The sequence below is a fragment of the Acinonyx jubatus genome, chromosome D1 (assembly GCF_027475565.1).
Source record: "Acinonyx jubatus isolate Ajub_Pintada_27869175 chromosome D1, VMU_Ajub_asm_v1.0, whole genome shotgun sequence".
In the NCBI taxonomy this organism is placed as follows: domain Eukaryota; kingdom Metazoa; phylum Chordata; class Mammalia; order Carnivora; family Felidae; genus Acinonyx; species Acinonyx jubatus.
This window is the reverse complement of record NC_069390.1, coordinates 41145991-41171528: the sequence shown is the minus strand read 5'-3', so window position 1 is coordinate 41171528 and position 25538 is coordinate 41145991. Positions and strand designations below refer to the sequence as shown.

Sequence of the window (25538 nt, the reverse complement as noted above, 5' to 3'; positions counted from 1 at the left end):
ACAGTGACTTCGTTCTAGGCTTTCTCTAACCTGGGAGTTTTTAGGATCAATTACTCCTAGAAGCTGTGTGCTTGGACCAATCCTTCAGGCTAGATGAAGGCTGGGGGCAGACTAGGAGAAGATAGCCAAGATTCTGGAGGAGGAGAAAGAGAAAGCAGAGGGCCAGGGGCCGCATACACTTACAGCTCGTCATCATATTCCTTGGGGGGACAGACGGCAACAACAAGGTCGATCCAGTCCTGTGGGGAGAAGACCTGTGACTCTGGGGCATGCTCAGGGATTGATGGCATGTCTTCCCTTGACACTCCATTCCCATTCCTGGTGGCTCAAGATCAGCTGGCTGGGGCCTTCTTCCCATGGGGAAGCTTCCAATCTCTGGGACTTCACAACCATAGAGCGCAAGGTTTATGAGCCCTTGAATGACACTAAGTTCCCAAATGCTGATCTGTGGTCCAGAGCCAGGCAGCAATGTGAGAATCTACCTGGGGGATTTCTTAAAACCCTAGATTCATAGACATGCCCCTGGAAATCTGGGGAAGGTCCTGAGAAATAGTATTTTTAACAATCTCCCTAGATCAATCTGATGCACATCCAATCAGGGAACTTCAGGCCTAGCTTTCTGACTCTAACACTTGAATCCCCTCAATGGCATCACTGCCATCCTTGGCTTAGCCATCGGCTTGGGTGTATCCAATAAAAAGTAAGTGAAGTATCACTGGGCCCCTCTACCATGCAATATAGCTCCTACCAGTGAACTGAAAGTTCTCCCCAGGACCTCCCCCCATCCAATCTAGTTCTGCCCTTAAGAAACACAGAGGACACTTCTGCTCCCTCTACCCTAATGTAGCCCTTCAGATAATCAAAGACAGTCATCATGTTACCCGTGAATCTTCTCTTCTCCATATCCCTTCATGTGGGTCCCAGGCCCATGTGGTCAGCTTCCTCGGCACTGAACTTAATACCTCAGGCTCGGCTGCCTGCATACAGTTGCACAGGTTGTGCATTGCACAACGTGAGAGGGCACCATCCACACTGTAGTCTGTAGGAGGACACCCCCTCGGATTGTGCAGTGCACAGCCAGGGAAACCTTATGTGGTGGCCTTGACCCAGGTGGCTGTCTAATGAGCACAGAACAGACTACCACCAGACCCTCCTCCATTTTGGGCCCTCTACTTCTTTTAATGCTTTCTAGTAGCCCCAAGCACCTTTGATTCCTGATCAGTGCGCACTTAGAGAAGGCCGTGCCACACCAGGTCTTCTGGAGTCTGTATTTGTGCCAGCTGCTTTTTGGACTCAAGGCCAAGAACTGACATTTATTTTCCTGAATCCCATCTTGTCATACTGAGACCATTGGCTGGATGTGTTATATGGGTGTCACCCACGAATTTCCAGGACCCTGGATATCCACCCTGGGATGGGGCATCCTGACTATAAGGCCTGGATGCAGAGGTCAGGGTTTGAGGCAGGCAGGCAGGGGAAGCAGACATGGACGGGGTTTGCTCTTACCCCCTGACTCCAGGCCTTCTGCAGGGTGGCCTCTGCCTCAGCCAGGGTGTAGTCCGTCACAATCTTGCCATTGATCGCCATGACCTCATCCCCTTTCACAATGCCACCTGCAGGAAAATGAGGCTTATTGGTCAACTGGCCTGTACATGACATGTACCTGTCCCAGGGCTTGGCAAAGGTGAGGGGCAGGGGGTCACTGTAGGGCCCTCACTGAAGGAACCTCACCCCTCAATTCTGAGATGGGCTCAGAAGGCATGGGGGGAACAATCCACTAGGTTACTCAAAGGGTACTTCCTACCCACCCTGTCCCCACTCCCTCACCCCAGCTCAGTAGAATCAGGACACCAGTGATGAACCATCGCCACCCCAGCCTTTGCCCAGGCCTCTACTATTGCGGAGGGAAGCAGACCTGTGTTACCCATGAAGTCATCTGAAACATGAACTAGTTCTGTGAGCTGTCCCTGTCTGTGCTTCAGCCCTCTCGGTCTGCATCAGGCCCCTGAGAGGGCTGAGCTCCTTCCTGCCCCAGAGCCTTCACATGCTGTTCCACCTGGGACACTTGCCCCTTCTCTCCCTTCTCTTCTAGTGCTGAGATAAAATGTCTCCTTCTCAGAGAAGACTGCTCTGACCTGCACACAATCTCGAGCAGGTCTTTCCTATTGTTCTCTCACAGCATCTCAGTCTTTTCCTGCAAATAATTTTCACAATTTATAATCATGTATCTATCTGTTGATTGATGGTCCCTCCCACCAGACTTTCTGCTCCGTGAGGGCAGGGACCATCTCTTTCGTTGGCTACCGTACCCCTAGCACTTACCATAATACCTAGCATACAAATAAGAATTCACTATATTTCTTGAATAAATGAATGATGTTAAAGGTCTTCCAGGATAAGGTGACCTATGGCCTAATAAGTTTGGGAAAAGCTGAGTCATAAGCTAAGCAGAGTTACTCACTGCAGGACTTGTCAGAGCCTTGCACATGCTACTATGTATTGTGGCTCTCCAAGAAGTGGGTAGATTGTGCATGGTTTCTCATATATTGTCAACTTCAGAACCTTAACAAAATTTTTTTAAGGGATTTCTCTCAGTTCTGGTGTCCACGGAACATTCTGTGGATTATGTTGAAATAGATCACCCAGAAGCCTTGCAGGCCTGAGGCCACAGGAATGCGGTGTGTGTTACGGAACACTGTGGTGTGGCAGTGGCTTAAAACACACAGGCTCCTGGAGAAACTTCCAGCAGCTGCTGGTAAGTCCAAAGCAGTGTGGGACCAGACTATAGACTGCAGTTTCCTCTGGCCAGTGGGTCTGGGGAGAGGTGACTGTTTCCTTTTGTACAAACCCAAGATGGAACCTCAGGAGCAATAAGGCAGTGGTTGGGCTGGAGCTTTGTAAGGAAGGGAGGGACCCGGGAAAGTCATCCAGACACAGTAGACAGGTGTCTTTCCTAGGCCAGGCAGCAACTCTTCACTCACCTGGTACTGAGATGTGTCAAATGGGCTAGGAGGGCAGCAGTGGGCCATGGCAGCTGCCTAGCTGAGCAGGCCCCGCTCCACAGCTGAAATGAAGGCTCAGAGTATGGCTGTGAGAGGCCTGAGGTCATCAGGGGGCCATAGGTGGGAACCGGATTCCCCTTTGTAACCAACAGAAGCCTGGCTGCCAGCAGCCTGGTGACTGTCCTATCACTCCGTCACCTGCCCATGTCGTCACCCACCCTTCATTCCACCATCTGCAGCCTAGCACATCCCAGGAGGGATCTGACCATGGGATTCCTGCTCTGGCCTGGAAAGGTGAGGGGCCCGAGGCTTCTCCTTCAAGGCCACTGATTCCTTCAAAAAAGAGTACTGAAAAGGCTCTTGGACTTGGAAGAAGGAATCACTGGGGTGCCTAGGTGGCTCAGTCAGTTAAAAAAACATCCGACTTCAGCTCAGGTCATGATCTCACAATTCGTGAGTTCGAGCCCTGTGTAGGGCTCTGTGCTGACAGCTCGGAGCCTAGAGCCTGCTTCGGATTCTGTGTCTTTCTCTCTCTCTGCCCCTCCCCTGCTCATGCTGGGTCTCTCAAAAATAAATAAATGTTAAAAAAAATTAGAAAAAAAAAAAAAGAAATCACTAATGATGAGTTTCAGACCCTGACAGGTGAGTGGCTTTAAGGCAAGAAAAAGCAAAATGACAAAACTGCTTGGGTTCAAGTCCTGCCTCCACCACTTGCCAGCCATGGGTCCTTGAACAAGCATTTCACCTTTCTGTGCCTCGCCTCGGTTCCCTAAGCTGTAAGATGAAAGTAACAACAGTACCTACTTTTGGTGTTGTCATAAGGATTAATGAGTTAATACACGTGAACACTTTAGACGGCATAGGTGCAGGTACTTAGAATGGCATCTGGTGCGTGGTGAGTTCTTGACAGATGTTGGCCCTTATTTTTTTTAATTTTTTTAAAATGTTTTAATTTATTTTTGAAGGAGAGAGAGACCGAGCGTGAGCAGGGGAGGAGCAGAGAGAGAGGGAGACATAGAATTTGAAGCAGGCTCCAGGCTCCGAGCTGTCAGCACAGAGCCCGATGCGGGGCTGGAACTCACAAACTGTGAGATCATGACCTGAGCCGAAGTTGGACGCTTAGCCGACTGAGCCACCCAGGCGCCCCTGTTGGCCCTTATTTTTAAAAGAACAGGGAAGGTTTTGATGGTTTCTTTCTCGCTTTTACATGTGCTGTCCCCTCTTCCTGGAAAGTTATTTCCCATCATCATAAAGCTAACACTGACTTATCTTTTAAGGCTCAGCTCAGGTATCATGCTTGTAGGGAGCCTTCCCTTGGTGGGTTAGGGGCCCCTCAGGATCCCACAACTTCCCTCCACGCCCCCACTCCTCTGTCAGCTCTTAGCATGCTGCACTGTTATTGCCAGAATGAGACAATTCTGAGCATGTTTTCACCACTAGATGGGGAGCCCCTGGAGGGCAGTGTGGAGTCTGGTTCACTGTATACCCATAGCCCTGGCACTATCAAATGCCCACGGGCAACATGTGGGACTCAGTGGATAGATGGACCCATTCAGATGGCGGGGAATTCTTGAGCAACTGTCGGCCCCCCCAAGTTGGCAGCTGTGTGCTTTCCTGAGGGGACCTGTATACCACCACACCATCCCCAAACTGGGGCATAGCTGGTCCCCACTCACCATGCCGCTCAGCAGCTCCCCCCTCATACACAGCTGAGACGACCACCTTTCCGACTGGGGAGTCCACACCGCCTTCCAGGGCCAGATCTAAGGATCCCTCCTGGTTAGAGAAAAACAGGCCTCAGGGATCCACGCAGACAGCAGCCTGTGGGCACCTGTGGGCCTCTTGACAGGGCTACAGAGAGGGCAAGAGAAGCCATGGGGCCAATGACAGTGCCATCAGGGAGAAAAGGGGGTAGGGACACTAAGTGGGACCTGGGTGTGTGGTCCCACCATTGGAGGGGACATTCCCAGTGGAGAAAGAAGAAGAAACGGGATCTGAGGAGTCGCCCAGGAGTCTCTTCAAGAGTAGAAGCAGAGGACCGAGATGGGAAGGGGCTGGGGCAGAGAAGGGTGGTGGCCGCCTGACTTTCACATGCCCACGTACCTTCTTAATGCGCAGGAGGCGGACATCCTTCCCTATGATCTGCTCTGGGGTGAACTAGAGGGAACAGACAGTTGGAAGCTGTGAGTTTGCCTGGAGGGTTACGGTGGGGCCCCACAAAGTACATGGACAAGGGGACCCTTCCCAGCCCCACACCCATCGGTCTTCAACTGGGGGGGGGGGGGTCCCAGGCCTCATGGCGGCCACATGGATACACACACACACACACACACACACACACACACACACACAGAGGTGGCCACGCAGATCCCATATCCACTCTTTGTGAGAATTCCGTGAGGGCTGGGTGAGGATGTGCCACCCAGCAAACCACGCAGCACCTGGTCATAGGGCTCAGCATGTGAAACTGTGGTTATAACCCTCCTCGGCCCCAACCAGCCCTGGGGGTCACACCAGCCCTGTGGGTCACACCAGAGTGCTGTTTTGAAAGGAGCCTTCACCCCCAAAGACCATTTGGGGATCCTTGGGGCTCCTCACTTGCCCCACTTTATCCCCAGGACCCCCAGGGCTCAGAATGTACCATCACTGAACACACCGTAATCCCCCACTCCCACTCCTGGGATTACTCCCCAAGGGAGGAGAGTTATCTTCTCACCATGGAGTAGGGGTCAAAGTCTTCCTCATATTTCCGGAAATCCTGGAAGCAAAGGGAGGGTGTCAGGGCCACAGAGCAGAGTTCCCTGAGGGTCGCTGTGGGAAACAAGCTTAAGGCAGAGGGAAAGACGGGAATGGGTCAGAGGCAGGGGAGAGCGTGGGGGGCCAGATGTGGCCTGGATGCAGATGCAGGGAGGATGCGGGAAACCCCAACAGCCAGAGCGCCTCTGCCTGGGGAGAAGCAGGAAGCTATGACAGCGTTTGAAGGAGCCCAGCCCTGGACCCTGCACCCTGCACCATTCCAGTGGGGTGGGCGTCTGGAGCTGGCAGCGGCACCCACTGATGTTCAGGTGGTCTGAGCAGCCAGTGTCAGCCTTGCCAAAGGTATCATCTGCCCACAGCTTCAAGGCATTCAGGTCCTATCCGAGTTCCTCCGGGTGCCCGTGAGAGACCAGGTTCAGGTTCTGGGGATGAAGCCCAGCTTGTCTCCACCGAGTGCTCTGACCCCAAAGAAAGACAACACTGCTCAAGAGGCTGCTCTCCCTGGGGAATCTGGCCACAAGATGATTGGGGGGAGGGGAAAAAGGGGTGTCAGGCTCCAGGAAGAACAGGGGTGTCTGCACTTGCCCCATGCCCAGCACTGTTCTTTACGTAATGCTTATCTAGAATGTAAGAGTTCTCCCCAGAATCTTAGCCAGGGGAGGATGAAGGAGACATAGCTCAGGAGCTCTGGCTTGGGGAGGGCTGTGGGAACAATGTCCCCAAGGGTAGAAACAAGCTGGTAAGAAGGAAGATGGGGGGCAAAATCAGCACACACTGCCTTCCTAGGAATCACACGCACGCAGAGAGTGGGAGCCCAGGGTCCACAGACTGAGGGTCCAGGTACGCCGAGTCCTAGAGCAGCAAAGCCACAGTTCATCCCCACGGGCAGGTGGGAGCAGAAGAGAGGCCCAGTGGCAGGGCCCACACAGGCCCTGCTAGACTACATGGAGCCACCCCCAGCACACAGTTCCTAGGCCACACCAAGTGTCCCCCCCCCCCCAGGCCTGTGGCCAGCATCATGGAGAGACCGCTGCCCTCTCTACACCCAGCATGCAGCAAACAAGTTCTGGGCACAAGACGAGGAACAAGCATCAGCAGACAGGGAGGCCCAAACTCCCTGAGCATCAATCTGCCCTCCCTCCTCATGAGTCTTCATTGCTCAGGCTCAGCCCCCAAGAGCCTGGGAGTCTGGAGTCTGGCCCAGCTCGGAGGCCACTCCCAGGTCAGTCTGTGGGTGTCAGCAAACAGAGGAAGGGATGCGGCAAATCCAGGGGTGGGAGAGGTCACTAGGCAGGATATGGAGTCAGTGCTCTTTCACTGAGGACCCAGACCACTTCTAGCTATTTCTTCTGGAAAACTGGGCAGTGCTGGCTATGGGCTTCCCCTTCTCCCTCCCTGTGAGAATCTGCTCTCAGGATGGCCAGATGGCAAGCATTTGTGTCTTGAGTTCAGATCATAGACTTATAAGCCACTACAGCTGGTCAGCCCTTGAAGAGGGAGGGCAACCCTTCATCCAAGAGATGGAGAAATTGAGGCCCAGAAAGCTGACATTTATGCCGCAGGTCATCCAGCCAGGGGGTGGTGGAGCAAGGGTTTGACGTCCAGTCTAGGTCCTTGGGCTTCTCACCATCCAGCCTCTCTCTCTTTGAGAGCTGTCTGTACCCTAAACAACAAGGCCTTTAAATATCTGTCTCATAATCACAGTGCTTCGAGAGGTAGGATGGTGTAGCAGGTAGGAGCCTGACTGTGGAGCCTGACCTCCTGGATGCAACTCCAGGGTCTGACAGTAGCTGTGCCATCATGGGCATGTTTCCTAACCTCTCTGTTTCAATTTCTCATCTACAAAATGGAGGTGATCATTGCACTTACCTCCTGGGGTTGCTATAAAGATTAAATGAGTTCAGATACATAACGTATTTAGAAACTGTGCTTGACACCTTGTTAGCTGTCGCCTGTCACTCCCCAGGCCTGGGCTGGGAGCAGCCTCCTTTGCAGACTCCCAGGTCTCACTGTGAAGCTGACACCTCCCTCTTGTATTGCTCTGCCTGTAGTCAAATCAGCCTGAGGTCTTGTGGCGGGTTATCGGTGAGGTTGGCTGCAAGGTCTTTCTCTGTCTTGGGATCTCTTTCACTGGTGGTGACACAGCCAATCCATTGGCTGGCTCTGTGAATATGAGCTTCCAGGAGGGGGGAAGATAAGTGGTTGCCTGTCTGATACCACTGCTCGGCTGGGGAAAAACGTCCATATCCTTGTGCACAGGAACACTCCAGGCAGGTGGAGGATCTGGGCTACCACATCCTTCCTGACTGATCCAGTGCCACGTACAGCTGTGATCTGCCTTGAGGGGACAAGACAGGGGAGGGACAGGGAGACACCTCAGGCCCCCCTTTCTTCTCTCCTAGGGCTGCAGCGAGGGCCCATCTTGGCCTCGGTGACCCTCTGAGGGTTCCCTCTGCCTGCTCCTCTTTGAACAAACAGTAGCAAAAGAGCAGAGCCCTCAAGGTCCTGCTGCTCTTAGCTTGGGGATGGGGTCTAATAAAGCCAGGGTCCCCTCCTGATCGAGACCGTTCCCAACTCCTGGCTGCAGGCAACAAGAACATAGCTCTGGCCTGAGGTTCTGGCAGATGGTAGTTGGGGCTGCTTCAGAGCCAACTGGCACTCCCAGCAGCGAGAGAAGTCAGAGTGGGAGGGATGGGGGTGGCGGGGAGGACTACAGACACACGACAGGTATCGCTTTACTTGTCTGAACGCGGTCTGATAAACCACCATCCTCTTCAACATCTCCTGTGGCTGCCAGAAAAAAAAAAATAGAAAGTTCCACACTGGACGTTACCAATAGGTCTCGTCTGCCCTCTGGTGCCAAACCCTGGGCCTGCCAGCCTGGGGCTGCCCTGCCAACCTCCCTCCCCAAATAGACACAGCCTGATTTATGTCAGGGGCCTGCCCGACGCCCCCAGACGCAGCAGCTGCCCAGTTCAAGTCAAGCAGACGCCACTGGTTGTCACCAGCCAGAGAATGCGACATGGATGCATCAGCAGGTTATCGCAGGGGCATGAACTTTGATCTTTGGGAAGCTGACAGGACAGCAAAAGCTCAAAATAAGTATCTGAGCTGTCCTGCCCTGACATTCGGATAGGGTTTCCTTGAAAGGGGAAGAAAAATTCTGGCATGACTTTCTTCTCACTGTGGGTGGGAGTCCAGTCTGTGCCTGGTACCCCTGGGACATGAGGGTTACACATGGGTCAGCCGTAGGTGACTGGGAGTGGGCAGACTCTATTGCCCCCACCCCTCAGGACCACGCCTCACACTCCCAGTCCAGTGAGGAGTGAGCGATGAGTTGGAGAAACTGAGGGGATCCACTTTGGCCAGTTTTCCACCTGAGGGCCTTCTGCACCATGCCACGCCAGGCTTTAGGGGCAGAGGCCTGGGCCGGTGGAATCACTGTCGGTTTGGCAAGATGGCAACGTAGGTAAGAGCTTGAGCTGTGGAGTCTAAAAGACTCTGGAGTAAGTAGTAAGATCTTGCTCTGCCTTGGGCAACCGACTTAACCCCTCTATGCCTCAGTATCCTGACACACTGAATCCTGACACGCAGTAAATTCACAATAAGTCTGAGCTGTTGTCATTATCACTTCTAGATGGAGCTCCAGGCCGTCTGGTCAAGTGAGGAAGAGGAATTTCACTGGTCCTGTCAACCCTGGCTTATACCCGTGTGGATTCACCTCTTGGCCAAGGAGAAGTCAGGAGCTGGCACTTAATGTGCATTTGTATCCCACCTAACTCTCCCTCCAGAGGCAGCAGAACCCAGAGGAGACAGCTCTTGTCTCTGTCTCAGGAGATGCCCTGGAGAGGATCCAAGGAAGGGGCTTACCAGGACCTCGGATTTCACAGCTGGCCTGTAGATGAAGTTGGGCTCTTGGTGGACCATGACAGGTTTGGAGATGGTGGACACGCCAGGGCCTCGTGGAGGCTGTGGGCTTGGGCAAAACGTCTACAAGGGTTAGTTTAAGAGACACCCATGTGAAGTCGTGGTGGGGGTGGCCCAGGTCAACCAGGGCACGTCAACACACATGCAAATTCACGTCATGCACATGCCGAGCCCGCCTGGTTCATTCACCCTGTTGGAGGTGCTGAGGGTGTGATCTTCAGCAGAAAGACAAGTTCATTGGCCACAGCGCATTCTGAGGCCACAGAAACTACTGGGTGGCTCTAAGAAATCAGAGACTTGAGCCAGAGCCTCGTTACAGGGGCGCCAGCAGCCACCGTCACTCAGAGGATACACTTTCAATGTTCTCTCTCAGTGGTCACGGATGCCATCCAGCCTCCTTTCTCCCTAAAGGCTATTTCTTCCGGCCACGGTTCCATCCCCTGGACTACACACAAAGCATCTGCTGTCCCTGGTGGGTGGTTACAGAGGCTCAAAGACTGACGGTGAGGACCAGTAAGAGTAGCATCCAGGAGAGCCGATGCAACCTGTCTGCTTTGCTCTAACACACTCCATCACCTTGGACAAGACAAATTGATTCAGGTCACAGCTCTGCCCGTACTCTTCATGGGTCCCCGCTGACTACTGAGCTTCACCTGCAAGGTCCTTCATGAGTCTCTTCACCTTCCTTTGCAACCTCATCCTTCACCCCTCACCCTCCCGGCTCTGCCTCACTTTAGCCTCCAAAACGCCAGGCTTTCTTGCCCTGATTTATGTATATGCTCTTTCCTCTCTCTGCTTTACCTGCCCAGGTGTTATCTTGGGTGTCACTGCCTTCATAAGGCACCCCTTGAGCTTTTCCTCTCCACCCCAGCTCATTACAGTACCTGTGTTCCCCCATCTCCCCCCCAGGTAGCATGGTAGTTTCCTGCTTACTTATATGTCCTCCTCACCAGATGGTCTCAGGCAGGGACTGGGCTGCCCATTTTGTGGTGGTTCTCCAGCGCCTGGCATAGTGTCTGGCATTTAGTAGGTGCTCACTGAACATGCTGAATGAATAAATGAAGGATTTAGTAGTATGCTGGGCACACAGAACAGTGCCTGGGCAGCAGGCATGGCCCTGAAAACCTTCCTCTGGCAGATGTGATGTGGCAGGCACGTGTGCCACGCTGACACAAGTGTTTGTTTCCACCACCTGGTGCCTGCTGGAGACTGAGCTGACGGTGCAGATGCAGACATGGGATCACCCACGCCTCCTGCGGCAGCACAGGTGACGACTCTCTCGGAGCATGCCATGAGGCAGGGGCAGCGGTACAAGGGCCAAAGTGCTGGCATGGGCAGGATGAAGCTCACCAAAACAGCAGCCCCCTGGCCTTCAAGTCAGGAATAGCCCTGGCTTTGATGTCATTTAAGACACAAGGGTCCAGGTTTCAGAGGCTCCTTGTGTCGAGGAATTTTTAACCTTCCCTGTGCTCTGATGGGGAACTAACAGTGGGAACTTCGTGATTCTTGGAGGAATCCGAGAAAGCTGGATCCTGTTTTGAATCTTGACTTCGACTCAAAAGTTTGCAGAGTTTACCTCCAATCTTGTGTTTGCAGCTACACCCAAATTTTCTTGTATCCTGATCTGTCACTGATCATAGTTAATGTCTATTGAGCACCTACCACGTGCCTGCCATTCTCCTACGTATTAACTTCGAATGAGTTCATGTATTAATCCATTTGATCCTCATAACAGGTAGGTGCCATTAGCATTCCCATTTTAGGGACGAGGACACCCAGGCTCAGACAGATGAAGTAAGGCATGACCAGAGTCACCAGCTAGTGGCAGAGTCAGGATTCAAACCCAGGGTGGTTCCTCCTTACCATCTTTACGTTCCCTGTACCTTCGATGCCCTTCCTCCCACCCTCCATGTATTGCCATCCTTCAAAGCTCAGCTCATTAAGCCCTTTACTCTGCAAAGGTGCCTTCCACCTTCTGTTAGAATGCATCCTTCCCAGAGCACAAGTCCTGCGTTGAGATCTGGTGTCTCAAACCTGATCTGGAAGTGTGCTTTCTGTTGGAAAACTTCACCTTCCCTGATAGTTTCATCATCATTCCTGCTTTGTTCTCTAAGTAGAGGGGCAGCTGGGCATGACATGTCTATTGGGTAAATACAGGACCTTTTCATTGGTGTTCCTTAGCTTTCTCTACATTCGTACTCAAGGCCAGCTCAAAAACCAAAAATAAAAACCCTGTGAACACATGGAAAATGGTAACTGGTCCTGCCTCTTTTTATCTGTTTTGCTCATAAGCCATATTGGTCTGATTGATGGGAATATCTAACACCTGTGTCCGGCCCAAATAAAGGTAGCTGCTGACAAAAACAAAAACAAAAACAAAAACAAAACAAAAACAAAAACAAAACTAAACTAAAACCTGTGCCATTTTATAGCTGGCCAGACAGTGGCTCATCCTTCAGATGGTAAAGTCTTAGAGAGCACAGGTATGCCAATTTCCTCTGTGTCTCCTTCAGCACTGCTCCCCTCTGCCCCTCACATAGAGACACAAAGCTTGTGCTCAATCCATGCTTGTAGAATCGAATTTGTTGAGGAAAAGCTGCTGCCCATCTTGATAGGGGGCACTCACAAGAAGGATATGGCCCTCTGTGCCAGGCTAACTCAGCCCCCAGTGAACCTGCTCCTGGCTGGGCTCTGGGACAAGACCTCCCTGGAACAGATAGACTTCTCTCTGTCAGAACTGCAGGGCTCAGGACCCATCAGAGGTCCAGAGGGAGTCCCTCTGAGAGTCCCCTGCCAGAAGCTGCAGCCTTTTTGGCATCTGGCACTTTCTTCATTCCCACCTTCCTCCAAGCTTTCCCAAATGCTCTGAAAAGCTTATTCTGTTTTTCATGCTGGGACTCAAATCCATGCAGGGCAGGTTAATAAAAACCACTGATCAGGCACTACTGACTGTCCTCTCTCTAAGCTCCTACCCTTAGCTGATATGAGCCGCTTTAGCTCTGATTCAAGCCTGGCCCCATGGCTACTGGAGCAGAGGAATATTTTGTTTGTCTCTCCATGGGATCAAACCTCCACATCTGCCTTGGGGATTACCTCTTCCAAAATAGTCTTTGGATTAAGAACAATTAATAAGAAATATGTCTTTTTGAGAAAGCTCACTGTTCAGCCTCCTGACGTCCAAGAAAAAAAAAAATCCCTAGTCTGTATATAGTAAATCTGGAGATTTCTAGGAACTCTCTGTCTTCATTTTTTCTTTTTTTCCTGGAGCTGGAAGTTGGCCAGAAATTTCTGGGTATTATACTTCAAGCCAATGTAGTTGGCTAACTCCACAGAAAATGGCATTGTAATGTCCTAACACTGCACTGGACAGTGTTATCGTTTCATTTACAAGATCTTAATACTGCTCTACTACTTATCTTCCCCTCGTTTCCCCCTGTTAACCTGGGGATTCATTTCCCATATTCAAGATTTTCTGAGCTTATATCAAAAAGTGACCGGCCGTGACTGAGCTCTGGCTATTCATTAACACAGTCCTATATTGAACCTTACCAGCCCATACCAGCCAAGAGGAGCCAAGAGAAACCAACAGACATAAATACACGGTTGCTCATCACAAGTACCACAGGCAATTCACCATACTGTATAGTACTTCAACATTAGCAGAAACCAAACACATGCAGGATGACCACAACAGGCAGGTTGGGAGCTCATTCTTTGAAAATGGGGTGGGGTGATGTTTCTTCCCATCTCCGCTCACAAGAGCAGTGGAGGATGTGGGAAACATCCTCCTGCCACTCTTCCTGCCTCCCAGCATAGCATGCAGAACAGGCGCAGTACCTTTGTGGTGGGTGGGAAGCTCCGTTCAGGGACAGGGGAATTAGTGGGCTTCCCACTGTGGTTCTTTGCTTCCCAGTCCTCTGTTGGATTTCCTGTGTCCCCAGCACGGAAGGGGTGGTTGCCCAGTGCCTCTTCCAGTGCCGAGGGTAGCGGGCGGGTAGGAGTCAGGTCTTGGGTGGGGATAGATGGTGGGGGAGGGATGGGAATGGGGGGTGGAGTGCGTTGGACCCAGGGTGAAGAAGAGGCACTCACACGGCCTGATGAGGGAAGGACAGGGGGCGCGGGGATCTTGGGGGATGGGTTGGAGGGTGGGGGGTGGGGCATCACAGGTAAGGCCGAGGTAGTCTTGGGGGGATAGTAGAACATGTCCAAGGGGATGTCATCCAGGTCAGTGGTGTGGAGGTGCAGCCCGCCTGCGAAGCGTCTCAGGGGTGGGACCAGGGGAGACACAGAAGGCGGGGGAGGCGGGGGCCCCGTGGTCATCTGGGGGAGGGTTGCAAGGAAGCTCTGTAATTGTCTGACCAGTGCTCCACTTCACAAAACACTGAGTATAATGCTTTCCTGTTTCTCTTGCTGCTGGAAATCTACCACCCTCCAACCAGAATCATGGGGTTGTCACTTCTCTGTCACCTGGGTGCTCAGGTGAGCCCAAACCAAGTGGCTAGGAAGGAGTGTCCAAATGTAGGACAGTCCCAAGTTATCTCATATGTGTGACAAGTAAGGTGCCCATACAGTTTATCTAACCTGGAACAACTCGACAGTGAAAGGGGCACCCTTGCTCCAGAACAACATGCCTGAGACCATCTCAGATGGGTTAGGACTTGCTGGCCACTCAGGAGATAAGCCCAGAAATGTAGAGATGTCCCCCTCCTCCAGAGAGCAAGGCAGAGTGGGCTGGTAGGGGTGGCCCTGGACAGTGAACCTGATGTGGCCATCTTGCCTCCCACTGTCCCCAGAGTGGGTCATTCTGAAGTCAGCAGGAGGGTCTATGTGGAAAGAAGGGCTCTGTTACCTCTGAAATCTCATTATCAGCAGAGGAAATCTGCTCAAGGCGTGTCTGACAGAGCCTTTCCACCCAATACTGAATCTTTTCCGATTCCTCAAGGTCTTCCCGCTCTGTCTCGGACACCTAGGACCCAAAGCCAGTGCAAAAAGGAGAGGCACACTTGAGTCACACGTGCGTGGCGCACTCAGATCAGCAGCATAGAAGCACTTCTTTAAAGAGTACTGTTGGGTGTGTCCACTATCCAGCAAAAGACCCTGGCTTATTCCATCTGGCCCCAGAAGAGGTGGAAATAGAAGGGAGAGGATGCTGGAGTGTCAAGCTGACTAATGGCACTTAGCAAAATCAGAGGAGGGACTTGTGCTTTGTTTGGAATTAGTTGGGATAAGGCTCCCAGGGTCCCCATGAACTCTGGGATCTGGGGATTCTCTAAAAATGGCCCTTTTGTAGGCTCCTGGCACAATGCCAACATTTTAACTTTACGCTTTTTCCCCTTCCAGGCTACTTTGTTCCAGAAGAACAAGTTGGATTTTATTTTTAATTTTGTTGCTTACTCGCTCCTAATGCCAGACCTAATGCACTTCACATTTTCCAGCATTACTCTGATTTTGTAATCTAATCAGCTTGGCATTCTGATTCATGGAAGCATTAAAGAGAAGCAGAACCAATCACCTCTCCAATAGCTAGGGAGTTAAAGTCACCCAACTCATCTAGGAAATAGGAATTACTCATGTTGGACGACTGCTTTTGTCATATCTTGAAGGGGACAGCTTTAGATACACGTCCAGGTTGAAGAGATCTAGCTTAGGATACATCTTATGTTGATGGAAGCAGCCTGACTCACTGCCTGATCAATTGGGGAATAGCCTCAGACACCTCACCTGCACAACGGGGTTAGCCTCTGACCCATACTCTCAGAGCGAATGCAGGTGGGGGAAATTTGGTCTTGGACTCATAACCTGGGGAGAGAGGCTGGACAGACGCAGACCTGATGACAAGTGGGTGGAAGGCTAACTTCAGTCCTATAATCTAGGCAGAGGGGTTAGCCTTGGGGTCATACCCTGAGTGCAGAGAAAGACCTCATATTCACACATAGGGTGGACAGGTCTGGCCTTGGACTCATACTCTGGTGGGGCTGGGATGGAGGGGACAGACTCAAACCTCTAGCAAGGTATGAGAAGGGTGAACCTAAGTGTGACGATCTGGGCAGAGAGGCTAGCCTCAGACCCATACTTTAGCAAGGAGTCTAGTCTCCATGCCAAACATACACCTAAGCCAGAAGGTGGTCTCCATGACCCTGGGCAGGTGGGATGATCACACATTCTAGACTGAGCAGAAGGGCAGGGCTCACTCCATCCTTGGACTCCACTTGGGGAACACAACTCCAGCTGGTTCCCTGGGAGCATGGTGGGGAACAACCAAATTATGTTCTGGGGATGCTCACCTAGCCTGTGAGCCAGACACATACCTCCTGGGCCAGCCGGTTGATTTTCAGTTGTTTTTCCTTTTCCAGCATTTCCTCTTTCTCTTTGTAAAGCTTTTGCTCAAACTCTAGTTCCTTCTTATTCTTTCTCAACTCTTGCAGGCTGTCATACTTGGCTTTCTTCTTATCCTTTCCTTTCTGAGCAGATGTGGTATTGTTTACATGGCAAGGGGTAAAAGGCAGTGTAGACACCGGCACAGCACAGCAACCCGGGCAGTCAGCCCACAGACAACACCAGAAGTGAGCCCTTCCCCCTGCTCTGCCCATCTGCACTGGGCACTGGACCTCAGATTTAGGACAGGTCTACCCACTGTGCTACCCACTGTGGAGTGGGAGACACATTCCTTTTTCCAGCCAGAAGAACTGGCTTACTAGCTCACTAAGTAGCTGTGTGATCTTGGCTAAGTTCTTTAACCTCTCTGGGCCTGATTCACCTCATCTTCAAAATAGAAGAAATTCCTGCCTATAGGCTTGCCCTCAGAGCCAATAAAATAACATCTATAAAAGAGCCTTATAAAATGAAAGTGGTGTATAAATAGAATACATTGTGTTTGTGTCCTAGTATCTGAGCACACGCCTTCTCCATCATCTGGAAAGAGAGGTGTCTCATGTTCAGACAACAGAGATGCATCCTGGGAGATTCTACAAAAAATCTGGGAGAGCTGACGAGTCTCATTTGCAGAGATCCTCTGTCCTAAGCTTCAGGAGGTAGCAGCCAGCCTCAGACCTGGGAGCCCAGAGCCAGGGACATCAGATTTTGCTCTGATGCTTAACTTCAGACCATTGAATCCTGTAGAGTCCACCATTCCCTCTGAACTAGACCCCTGAACTGAGGATTAGCCAAAAACCATAGGACTAGGAGATGGGAGTGGGGGAAGAGAATAGCCTAACTGCTTTGTACTGACTGTCAGAGTTCAACAAGATTAGGGAAAGGAGATGCAAGGCAAACAAACTCCTTATTTTTCCTGTTGGAATTGGACCTACAGAACCTGCTTTCCTGCCTGTTCCTCCCATGGGGTTGCAGGAAAGCCAAGGGGTAAGGGAGGAAGAAAATTACAATGTATGGACTGCCTATGTGCTAAGGGATTTATGTTCATAGGTAAATCTACCTATGCTCATAGGTAGATATTATCCCCATTCTTTTGATGAAGGAACCAAGACTCAGAGAGGTGAAGTCCCTTGCCCAATATCAAACATCCAGTAAGTGGTGGTGCCAGGGTTTGGACCTGAGTCTTCTAGGTCCAACACATTTTCTACTGTGCCCAGATGAGCTGGCAGCAACAGGAGTATGGCAGGAGGGAGTGTCAGCCCCATCACACACAGCACAGAGGACACAGTTAGCACTCAGGAGAGGTGGCAGCAGAGAGAGTCAACATTCTGGGGAATTGATGTGGGGAGGAGGAAATCTGCCTGTTCACTGAGCTCATCCCCACCCCTAACTAGCATTCCCTGGGGGCTTCTCTCAGAATTCCCAAATCATCCCAGCATCTAAGGGCAGGAATGAGGAACTGAGTTTTTCATTACCGGATACGAAACTTTATCCACAGCTGGAGAAGCCTGGGGGTGTAGTTATGGACCTGTTACTGAGTCATCCTGCCTCGCCTCCTAAAGACAATCCCTACTTCCATGCACAGGTAATGCTCTTTGGAGATGGTCACCTATGTCAGGGATAGAGGCCCGCCACCAGGACAGTCTATGAACTACTTGAGAAAAGTAGTAGCAATGACTCTCATTGCTTCAGAGTCCTGCTTGGTTCTTTACCCACCATGTTCACTAGACTCTTGGCTCAGCTGATAGAGGAACCCTGCCATCATGTTATAGATCAGACAGCAATTACCCCGAGAGGAGCCAATGACATTCTGCCTAATGGCAGCTTGCTAGGATATGGGTATGGCCTCTCACAGGGACCACCAATGATAGGAATGGCCATTCTGTTGGCTTAAAAACCAAACCAAATCAAACCAAACCAAAAAACCCTCAAACTACCAGTGCTAACATTTTAGAGCCAGGTATCCTGGATGGGACAGGCAGATGTGGCAGTCTCTGTCCCCTTTCCAAGAAAGCAGCGCCTGTTTAGTGATGCAGAAGGTTAAACTGTCCCGTAGCATCGTCTACTGACCTCATACTAGCGCCCTCCATACAGGTTACTCAGTTGCGTGTGAATCTACCTCACCTGCTGGACAGTGGGCTCCTGCCATAGGGCTGGTTTGCAGGATTTACTCAAGCATCCTAGTAAAAGGCTTAGTCAGAACCATGAATCCTGCAGGCTGACACAGACTTTGTGGGGCCACAGGCCTGGGGACCTTGAGCCTCAGAGGGACTTACTCCCAGGTTAGGAATAACAAACATCGAATCTTTGTCTTTTCAAATAAGGGAAATTGTGCACACTGATGATCATGGCTATAGATAGCCAAGTGTATTACCCGGGGACTTGGTGTTCTAGCTGCTGGGAAACAATGCAAGTCACATGGCTCTAGAGGAGGAGACAATGGGTTTTCAGAGCCAGCATGAGAGATGTGATTCTGTTGTCCTTTTAGCTGTCAGTTAAATTCATGGCAAATGGTCCCTCCCAGTTTGGACTGAGAGGAAAGGCAGACAGGATGGATGTGCTCTTGCTTCTTACCTAGAAGCCATCTTTCTCTCTTTTGGAAATGAAATGAAAAAAATACCAGCTATTCAGTTATACTGAAGTAATGAATAGGCGAAAACAGGGCTCCTTCTTACCAATAGCAATGTCCAAGTGACATGATTTCCTATGGGAGGTATGTGTGTGGAGAAGATGTAAGTTCTCTTACATTTACCTGGTTATTAGTGCCTGGAAGAGATTTTACCTATCCATAAAGGTATAGGTATTTTTTCCAGTATAATCCTCTGTGTGTGTGTGTGTGTGTGTGTGTGTGTGTGTGTGTGTGTGTGCGCACGTGCTGTCCTCTGTAGGTGAGTTCTAGTAGAGATAGTGTGTAGAGCATTCAAAATCTAACCCCAATGAGATAGCCTAAGGCACAGAGTCGGGCTGTAGGATGAAAAAAGACAGTCTTATGAGACTGGGTCCTTTCTGAGACCAAGGCAGTGTGGAAAGGAATCCCCCGTGGTGCCCTGTCCTAAGTTTATTCAATATCATGCAAATCATGATCTGTGTTCCTAGGTCAAGATGCTAACTTCTGTCAGGAATAATATTGCTGTCTATTATCTTAACAGTATCGTGTTGGAAGAAGGGAGCAGACGTTTCTGGGACATCAGATATTCCCATTTTACAGGCAGGGAGAAGCTACCTACCTATCATCACGGTCACCCAGCTGCCACCGTTTTGGTTTCTGGGGGACTGACATCCTGCCAGAAAGACCCAGCCGAGTGATAACAACTAAATTAGTTCACCCAGATTTATGCTGATGCCTGATTTCCAAATGCCAAGTCATCTCATATGTCCAATCTACAGATATTAACAGTGGCGTTTTCATAATCAAATGCCAAAGTGATTTAGAAAGAAAAAGGATGAGAGTCTTATGGGGCCTGGAGATACAGTAATAAGATTTAGAGAGAAAATTCAAGGCCCCAGAGACCAGAAAAATGCATTATCTTGGCACACGTAGCGATATTTCTAGGAGAGAGTTATGATTGGTGTGGCTCTTAGTCTCAACTTGAGGCAGAAAATCCCTGCCTGGCAGCGAGTCTGTGTCTGGTGCAGCTGGTCTCATAACGTGTGTTGTGTATACCCAACCTGATATTTCACTCTGTCTGACTATGGCTTCTGGTATTGACAGAGGAACAAAGAAGCTGCCATGGCCCTGTCCCTGCCCTGTGCCTCCAGGGCTGATGCTGACCGAGATGGTGCCAGATGGTACTCAGGCGGGTCTCACCCCATGAACACTTTCCCCCCACAATGCTCCTGTGGCAGCGCCCTGCCTTTTGACGTCAGCCTGATAGACGCAGACAGGTCAGCCCTTGTAGTGAACAGGCTGGGTTACACTGTTTAGAGTTGACAGGCAAAGAAACAATGCTCGTAAAGGCCAAACCCCACAGCAAACTCAGCAGCAAACGGCACAGCACTCAGTCTCGCGCCCTACCTTCCGGATGGTTGGGAATTTGCCATCGTAACGATAAAACCACCCGAAGGCTATAACACAGAGAACAAAGAGATGAGATGCTGTTTGGCTCAGCCAGAGCGTCCACAGACAGCAGCCAGGGGCTGGGATCTCAAGGACATGTGGCTGTGAGATGAGGAGCAGACCCAATAGCAAAACCGCACCCTCGGTCTGACTCTCCACTCACCTGGCTTCACCTGGGTTACAGAGCAGGCCCCAGGCTGCCAGAGAACGGCCCTGATTCCCTGGGGCCCCGTCAACTGCTTCTCCCCAGGACACTGACTTCAGGAGTCAGTGCCAGAAAATCAGAGACAGCCCTTGTTGGGGGATGAGCTTTTCCAAATCACAGCTGCAGTCTGCTAACACTGAAAGAGAACGAGGCCTCTCCTGACTGATGTCTGGTCCCTCCATCCAAGAAATGGCTCAAGACAAAAGATAGCCTGGGTTTATGCCTCAAATTGCTATCACTCAGAACAAAACTGTCTTATCTCATAGTACAGACCACATCCTCTGCTTTCAATGTTGAGAGAGAAGGCAATGACAGGGGTCAGCTCTGAGAAAGGCAGCTCAGGCAGCTGTGGCCAGGTCTGCCCCGACGAGCATACCCCGCCCTGGCCCCAGACCAGATCATCAGGGCACCAGCCCCCTGCTTCCCCTAGGCAACAGTATGACCGGGAAATATCTCAAACCTAAAGCTCCTTGCACCAGCAGTGATCCATTAAATAATTACCCACCCTGACCAGCCTGAGTTCTAGAACAGGATCTTGAAAGCCTCCTGCCTGACCTTGGGGATATCTAGGGAGTCCTTAGGGAGATCCCAGAGCAGCAGAGGAAGAACCTGGGCTTGGGCAGCACTGAACCAGTGGTTCAGTTGTTTAGGTGTGTATCAGCAGACATTTCAGCCAGGTTGGGAGTCCTGTCCTCAGGCTTTGTGGGCAGTGCTTGGACTAAGCTGGGATTGCAGGAGCTTCGCACACTCCAGTGGTCCCTGCCGCATGATGGCCCCTTAGAGCTGGGTGTCTGCAGGGCTAGCAGGAGGCGGTGGGCAAGGCAAGCGGAGCAGCAAGGCCAGGCAGTGAAGCGGGGGCTGCAAACCTGCTCTCCCTGCTCCTCCATGCCTCCATCCGGGTCATCTGCTGGCTCAAGCTCAGGTTCCACTCCCTGATCAGCTACCCAGGAAAAGAGGAGGAAGCTGGTGAACCAAGAGGGACTTGGGAGACCAAGAGGCCAGAGGTGCTTCCCAGGAGCCTAATGACCTATGCCCAGCCTCCTCTATGGGAACTTGTGAGGTCAGGGGTGGAAACAGGGCTCAGGAGCCCGGAACAAAACTGTCTTGCTCCGGGATCGTGCATGCAGTGCTTTCAACCTTGGTAGCTTTAGTTTCTCTGTCTGTAAAATGGGCTAACAACGGGGGGACCTCTGACCTGACAGTCAAGTGAGAAACTTTGTGCAGGGCATTCAGTTGAAACTTGGGAAGTGAGGCACAGAATATGGGAATATCTGAGTATTACACATTTCTGGTACCAAGGGTTAAAAATGGCAGAACAGACCTTCCTGGCTGCTTCTTACCACTTTGGGAACTCTGGGTCCCTGGGGGATGTCAGAGCTATGTGGGCAGGTTGATCCTGAGGAGGTGAGGAGATTTCAAAGGGTAAAGGGGAGACATGTGGTTAGGAAGACATGAATGTTGACATCATGTGGAGAATAGCAAATCATCCATTCCAGTGGTTTCCAATCTGGACTTTGGCCTCCCTGGGACTGCTGAAGGGAGTGGATGAGTCTGCTGTGACCTGCCTATTAATATTTCAAATATTAATTAGAAGAACTTCCCCATTCCTCTATGAAAAGGCTGTAAGTTAAATTCCTTAGCTTTTGGCGCAATTTATGTTAATTAAGTAGTGGAACATTGATGCTTTCTTGCAAATAACAGTGACTACATAATAAAACAATAGGAAAACAACTGATTTCTTCATAGTTTGATAGGAAAAACCTCAACTTCTAAACCATGGGGTCCATTGGGGGTGGAGGCTAATTGCTGGGGTCCTAATGGAGAGAAAATCCTAGAAATATCCTGTTTAAACCTCTTCATCTCCCAAGGCTCCTTCCGGCTCTGGGATGCTTAATAACCCCCCTCCTCATTGCTTTGGCTAAAGAAAGCTCTTCTGGGGGACTCTCTGACAATCTGTCCTGGCTCAGAAGAATGTTGGGGTTATGCTGGGTCACCCACAGGGAGGCAGGCAGTGCCCCTAGGACAGGTGGTGGTGAGAGAAGCAGTCAGGCCCACCACATCATTAGGATAAGTGGCTTTCTTTTTCAGGCAAGAGATGCTCCACACTCTTTCCTGTCTGTTCAAAAATGTGCAGTCCATCCCTCACAGGCACAAACACCTGAGTCAGATATACCCTGTTGGCTAACTGGGCCCCAGAGCTGAAGAGTCACCAGGGAGGAGCCGGCTTGTCCCGGTTGTGCTGGCCCAACACAACAGAGACCGCTCCAGCTTCCCAAGAATGGGGAGGGAGGCAGGAATTGAGCTCGCTCAGAGGCCTTCCTGCATTTTCTGACTGATTTCCCAAGGAGAATGAAATTGCCAGTGCACGCGGACATGGGCAGAGGCAGCAGCTGCCCCAGCTCAGGCAGGCAGGCTTGGGCCATCCATCCCATGTTTCGCACATTCCCTTAGAAAAAATTTGTAACTTAAAGCAAAGGGAAAGCTCTTGCTCCTTTCATTCAAGAAGCTTGATTTGGTTTAAAAGCACTAAATAAATAGCTAGCCAGAGAAAGTGTTTTTATTTTTCGTAGTTCCTAAGAGAATGTGTTTGCTCTAAAGCCAAGGCCTGGTTTCTAGAAAGGTACTAAATTGACTAGGATTACTTTCACGAGAAGCAATTAAAATCGATTTCTCTCCTTCTGAAGCTCCTATTTCACTCACAAGAGCAAATCAGCTCCCTGTCTCAAACACAGATTATTCACCAGGAATTTAGCTCTGGCCACATCCTTAACTAATACCAAATGTCAGAGGGGAGGCTGATGAGAGCTTGCTTTGTCCTTCAGAGAGGACCCTGGGATGACACCATCCCCTGCTGCCAGGAAGGAATGTGCTGGGAGATGTTTGTTCTGCACCAGGCAGGAGTGAAACGGAACCATCCAGGTGCCTGCCCAACCTCTTTGTTGACCCAAGTGGCCTGTGTTGACAAGATGATGCCACTCTAGGGCCCAATATGATCCAAAGTTGGGGCCAGGTTGTCTAGACCATCACAAGATCCCAAATGGCTGTGACACAGCAGACATGGGGAATCTTGGTTCTTGGGTGTAGATTCACCCCATATCTAGAGGTTCCCAGGTCAGCTGAGCACAATCAGCTGCAGCAGAACTGGCCCTATGTCATGTAAAGTGACAATAAGGCCCAAGGTGGAATCCTGGACTCGTGATTGCCATGGCCCCCAGCTACCTTGCTTGGCTTCCTACCACCAGCCCCCTGGAGAAGCACTGAGAGTGAGCCACTACTTTGCCCTGGTGGTGTGGGCACCTGGTAGTAGGCGTTGTGAGCAGGTAGACAGGGGAGTAGGTGGTGGAGGCCTGGCCTGAAATTGGAAGTGAGAACCCAGGGCAGATGAAGAAAGGAGGTGCAAAGGGCAGAGGGAGCTGAGGCCCCAGATGGCCGCAGTTTGGGCCTAGGAGTGGTCTCAGTCCTCTCCCTGACTCCATCCTTGAAGGGGTGTGACCATACCCCATGCACAGGGGTGCAGGTGGCAGGGGCACTTCAGGTAAGGTCTTCCCACAGTCACCCATCAGCCTCGGATCACCCAAATCCTCTCCATCATGAGCATTTCCCCTCTTTCTTGCTGCTGTTGCACCCAGCTCTGATTCAGAACCAGGTGGGATGTGGACGTACTACTCAGCAAAGCAAGAAGATGATCCAATGAACAACTCGCTTTTGACAGAGCTCTCCATTCCCTGGTCAGCAGCCCAAGGGCACAAGGAGAGGCCTTCCTGCCTGAGTCTGTGTTGTGGGGGAGAGTCTGGCAACAGGCCCCTGGGGACAAAGGGGCAGAGATCCTGCCCACCCCCATGCCCTGGCACATGGCTGCCCCTCCATGAAAGAAATACAGCCCAGGGAGCTGTGGGCTCTTCACCTGGGGAGGTGGTGGTGATTGGAGAGAGACTAGTATCTCTGTCAAGATACTCCCCAACCCCCAGGCCCCAGAAGGAAGTTCCCTCCCCCGGTACATGATACATACACTTAGGCTTGCGAAGGGGTATTGGGTGCACCTCAGCGGTGATGGTTTTAGATGAGAGCAGCTGTTCCTTTGAGCCCCAGTCTTCTTCCCACTGCTTCTTAAACTTCTCCTCCTCTTCCACAATCCTGAAATAAGATCCCCCTGCCTGTGACTGGGGTCAGGACTTTTACAGGCCCACCCTCTGCCTATTGGGAAACCCTAACCAGCCTGGGGAGAGGCTGCATGGCTCTAGCTGTGATGAAGAAAACAAAGTTCCTGGCACTTGTATTCGACATCGAGTGTCAATGCCACCCTGGGGATTACAGGACTATGCTCTAGTTACCTTAACATGATGGGCTTTACTAGAATTATGGAATGGCTACCAGGAGACAAGAAGGCCAGGCAAACTGGGCCTGGAGGGGGCCTCTGGCTGGCCACAATCCCAAGAGCACACTCACGTCTGCACGCAGACATGTGGACCCAAGCACTCACTGTTCCATCTCCTTCCGGTATCTTTCATTCTCCTCTGCTGCCTTCTGGGCAATTTCTTTTTTTCTCCTGAAAAACAAATTCAGATTGGCATGCTAGAGTCTATGCAAGAGAAGTTCTCTCTTCCTTGTAGCTAATTCCTAATTTGAGAAAGGTTTAAAATCTTTCTTATGGGCTCCCTTCCAAGGATGCCTGGACCAGATTTGGATGCTGGGGAAGCGGGTCCAAGAAAATCTGGGCCTCGTGCTCTTGTGTGGTTTTGCCTGGCACTGCTGAGCAGAGATTCTGTGCTGCCAGGGATGGGAGGCGGATCGACGCAGGCCACACTCTATGTGTCTACCTTCAAACACTTAGATAAAGTGACTGACAGTAGGCAGGGCCTTGCTGGAGTCAGGTCCTCTGGGAGGAGGGCCCCAGGCAATATGTAGCCGGGGCCACTGGCCAAGGCCAGGGCAATGGGCAGAGGTACCACCAGGGCTGATTCTCCAGGCTAATTCTGTGATGGGGAAGAGGGAAAGATCCTGTCCACCTTCCTTTTCCAAATTGTTTTTACACTCCTAGAACGTATCTGGATTTGGATTTTGACAGTAGCTTTTTATTTGTGAATTGCTCACCACATTTATTGTCCCAGTCCATCATCTCAACCAACCTTAGGATGGGTGAGCCTTATTACCACAGACAGGTGTGAATCCCAGCTTGGCCACATGTGACTTTGTTCACAAGTGGCTTAACCTCCCTGAG

The 25538-nt window shown here is 51.0% G+C and overlaps 1 protein-coding gene across 3 annotated transcripts in view; it reads right to left on the bottom strand.

Moving 5' to 3' along the window:
• The window catches only part of USH1C (USH1 protein network component harmonin), a 47072-nt gene that overhangs the window by 2484 nt on the left and 19050 nt on the right, over nucleotides 1-25538 (bottom strand). Inside the window, exons 13-26 of one of the 3 annotated variants that reach the window (XM_027073031.2) lie at nucleotides 24801-24866; nucleotides 24330-24454; nucleotides 20074-20123; nucleotides 15995-16147; nucleotides 14536-14652; nucleotides 13524-14006; nucleotides 9630-9749; nucleotides 8499-8549; nucleotides 5719-5760; nucleotides 5106-5159; nucleotides 4679-4778; nucleotides 1507-1613; nucleotides 1054-1056; nucleotides 184-239 (exon numbers count right to left, since the gene is read on the bottom strand). In XM_027073031.2, the coding sequence (XP_026928832.1) occupies nucleotides 184-239; nucleotides 1054-1056; nucleotides 1507-1613; nucleotides 4679-4778; nucleotides 5106-5159; nucleotides 5719-5760; nucleotides 8499-8549; nucleotides 9630-9749; nucleotides 13524-14006; nucleotides 14536-14652; nucleotides 15995-16147; nucleotides 20074-20123; nucleotides 24330-24454; nucleotides 24801-24866 (1527 nt within the window). Of the gene's footprint in view, nucleotides 1-183; nucleotides 240-1053; nucleotides 1057-1506; nucleotides 1614-4678; nucleotides 4779-5105; nucleotides 5160-5718; nucleotides 5761-8498; nucleotides 8550-9629; nucleotides 9750-13523; nucleotides 14007-14535; nucleotides 14653-15994; nucleotides 16148-20073; nucleotides 20124-21186; nucleotides 21261-24329; nucleotides 24455-24800; nucleotides 24867-25538 lie in introns of all 3 variants that reach the window. The other 2 variants (XM_027073030.2, XM_015074992.3) reach the window with 2 other exon arrangements.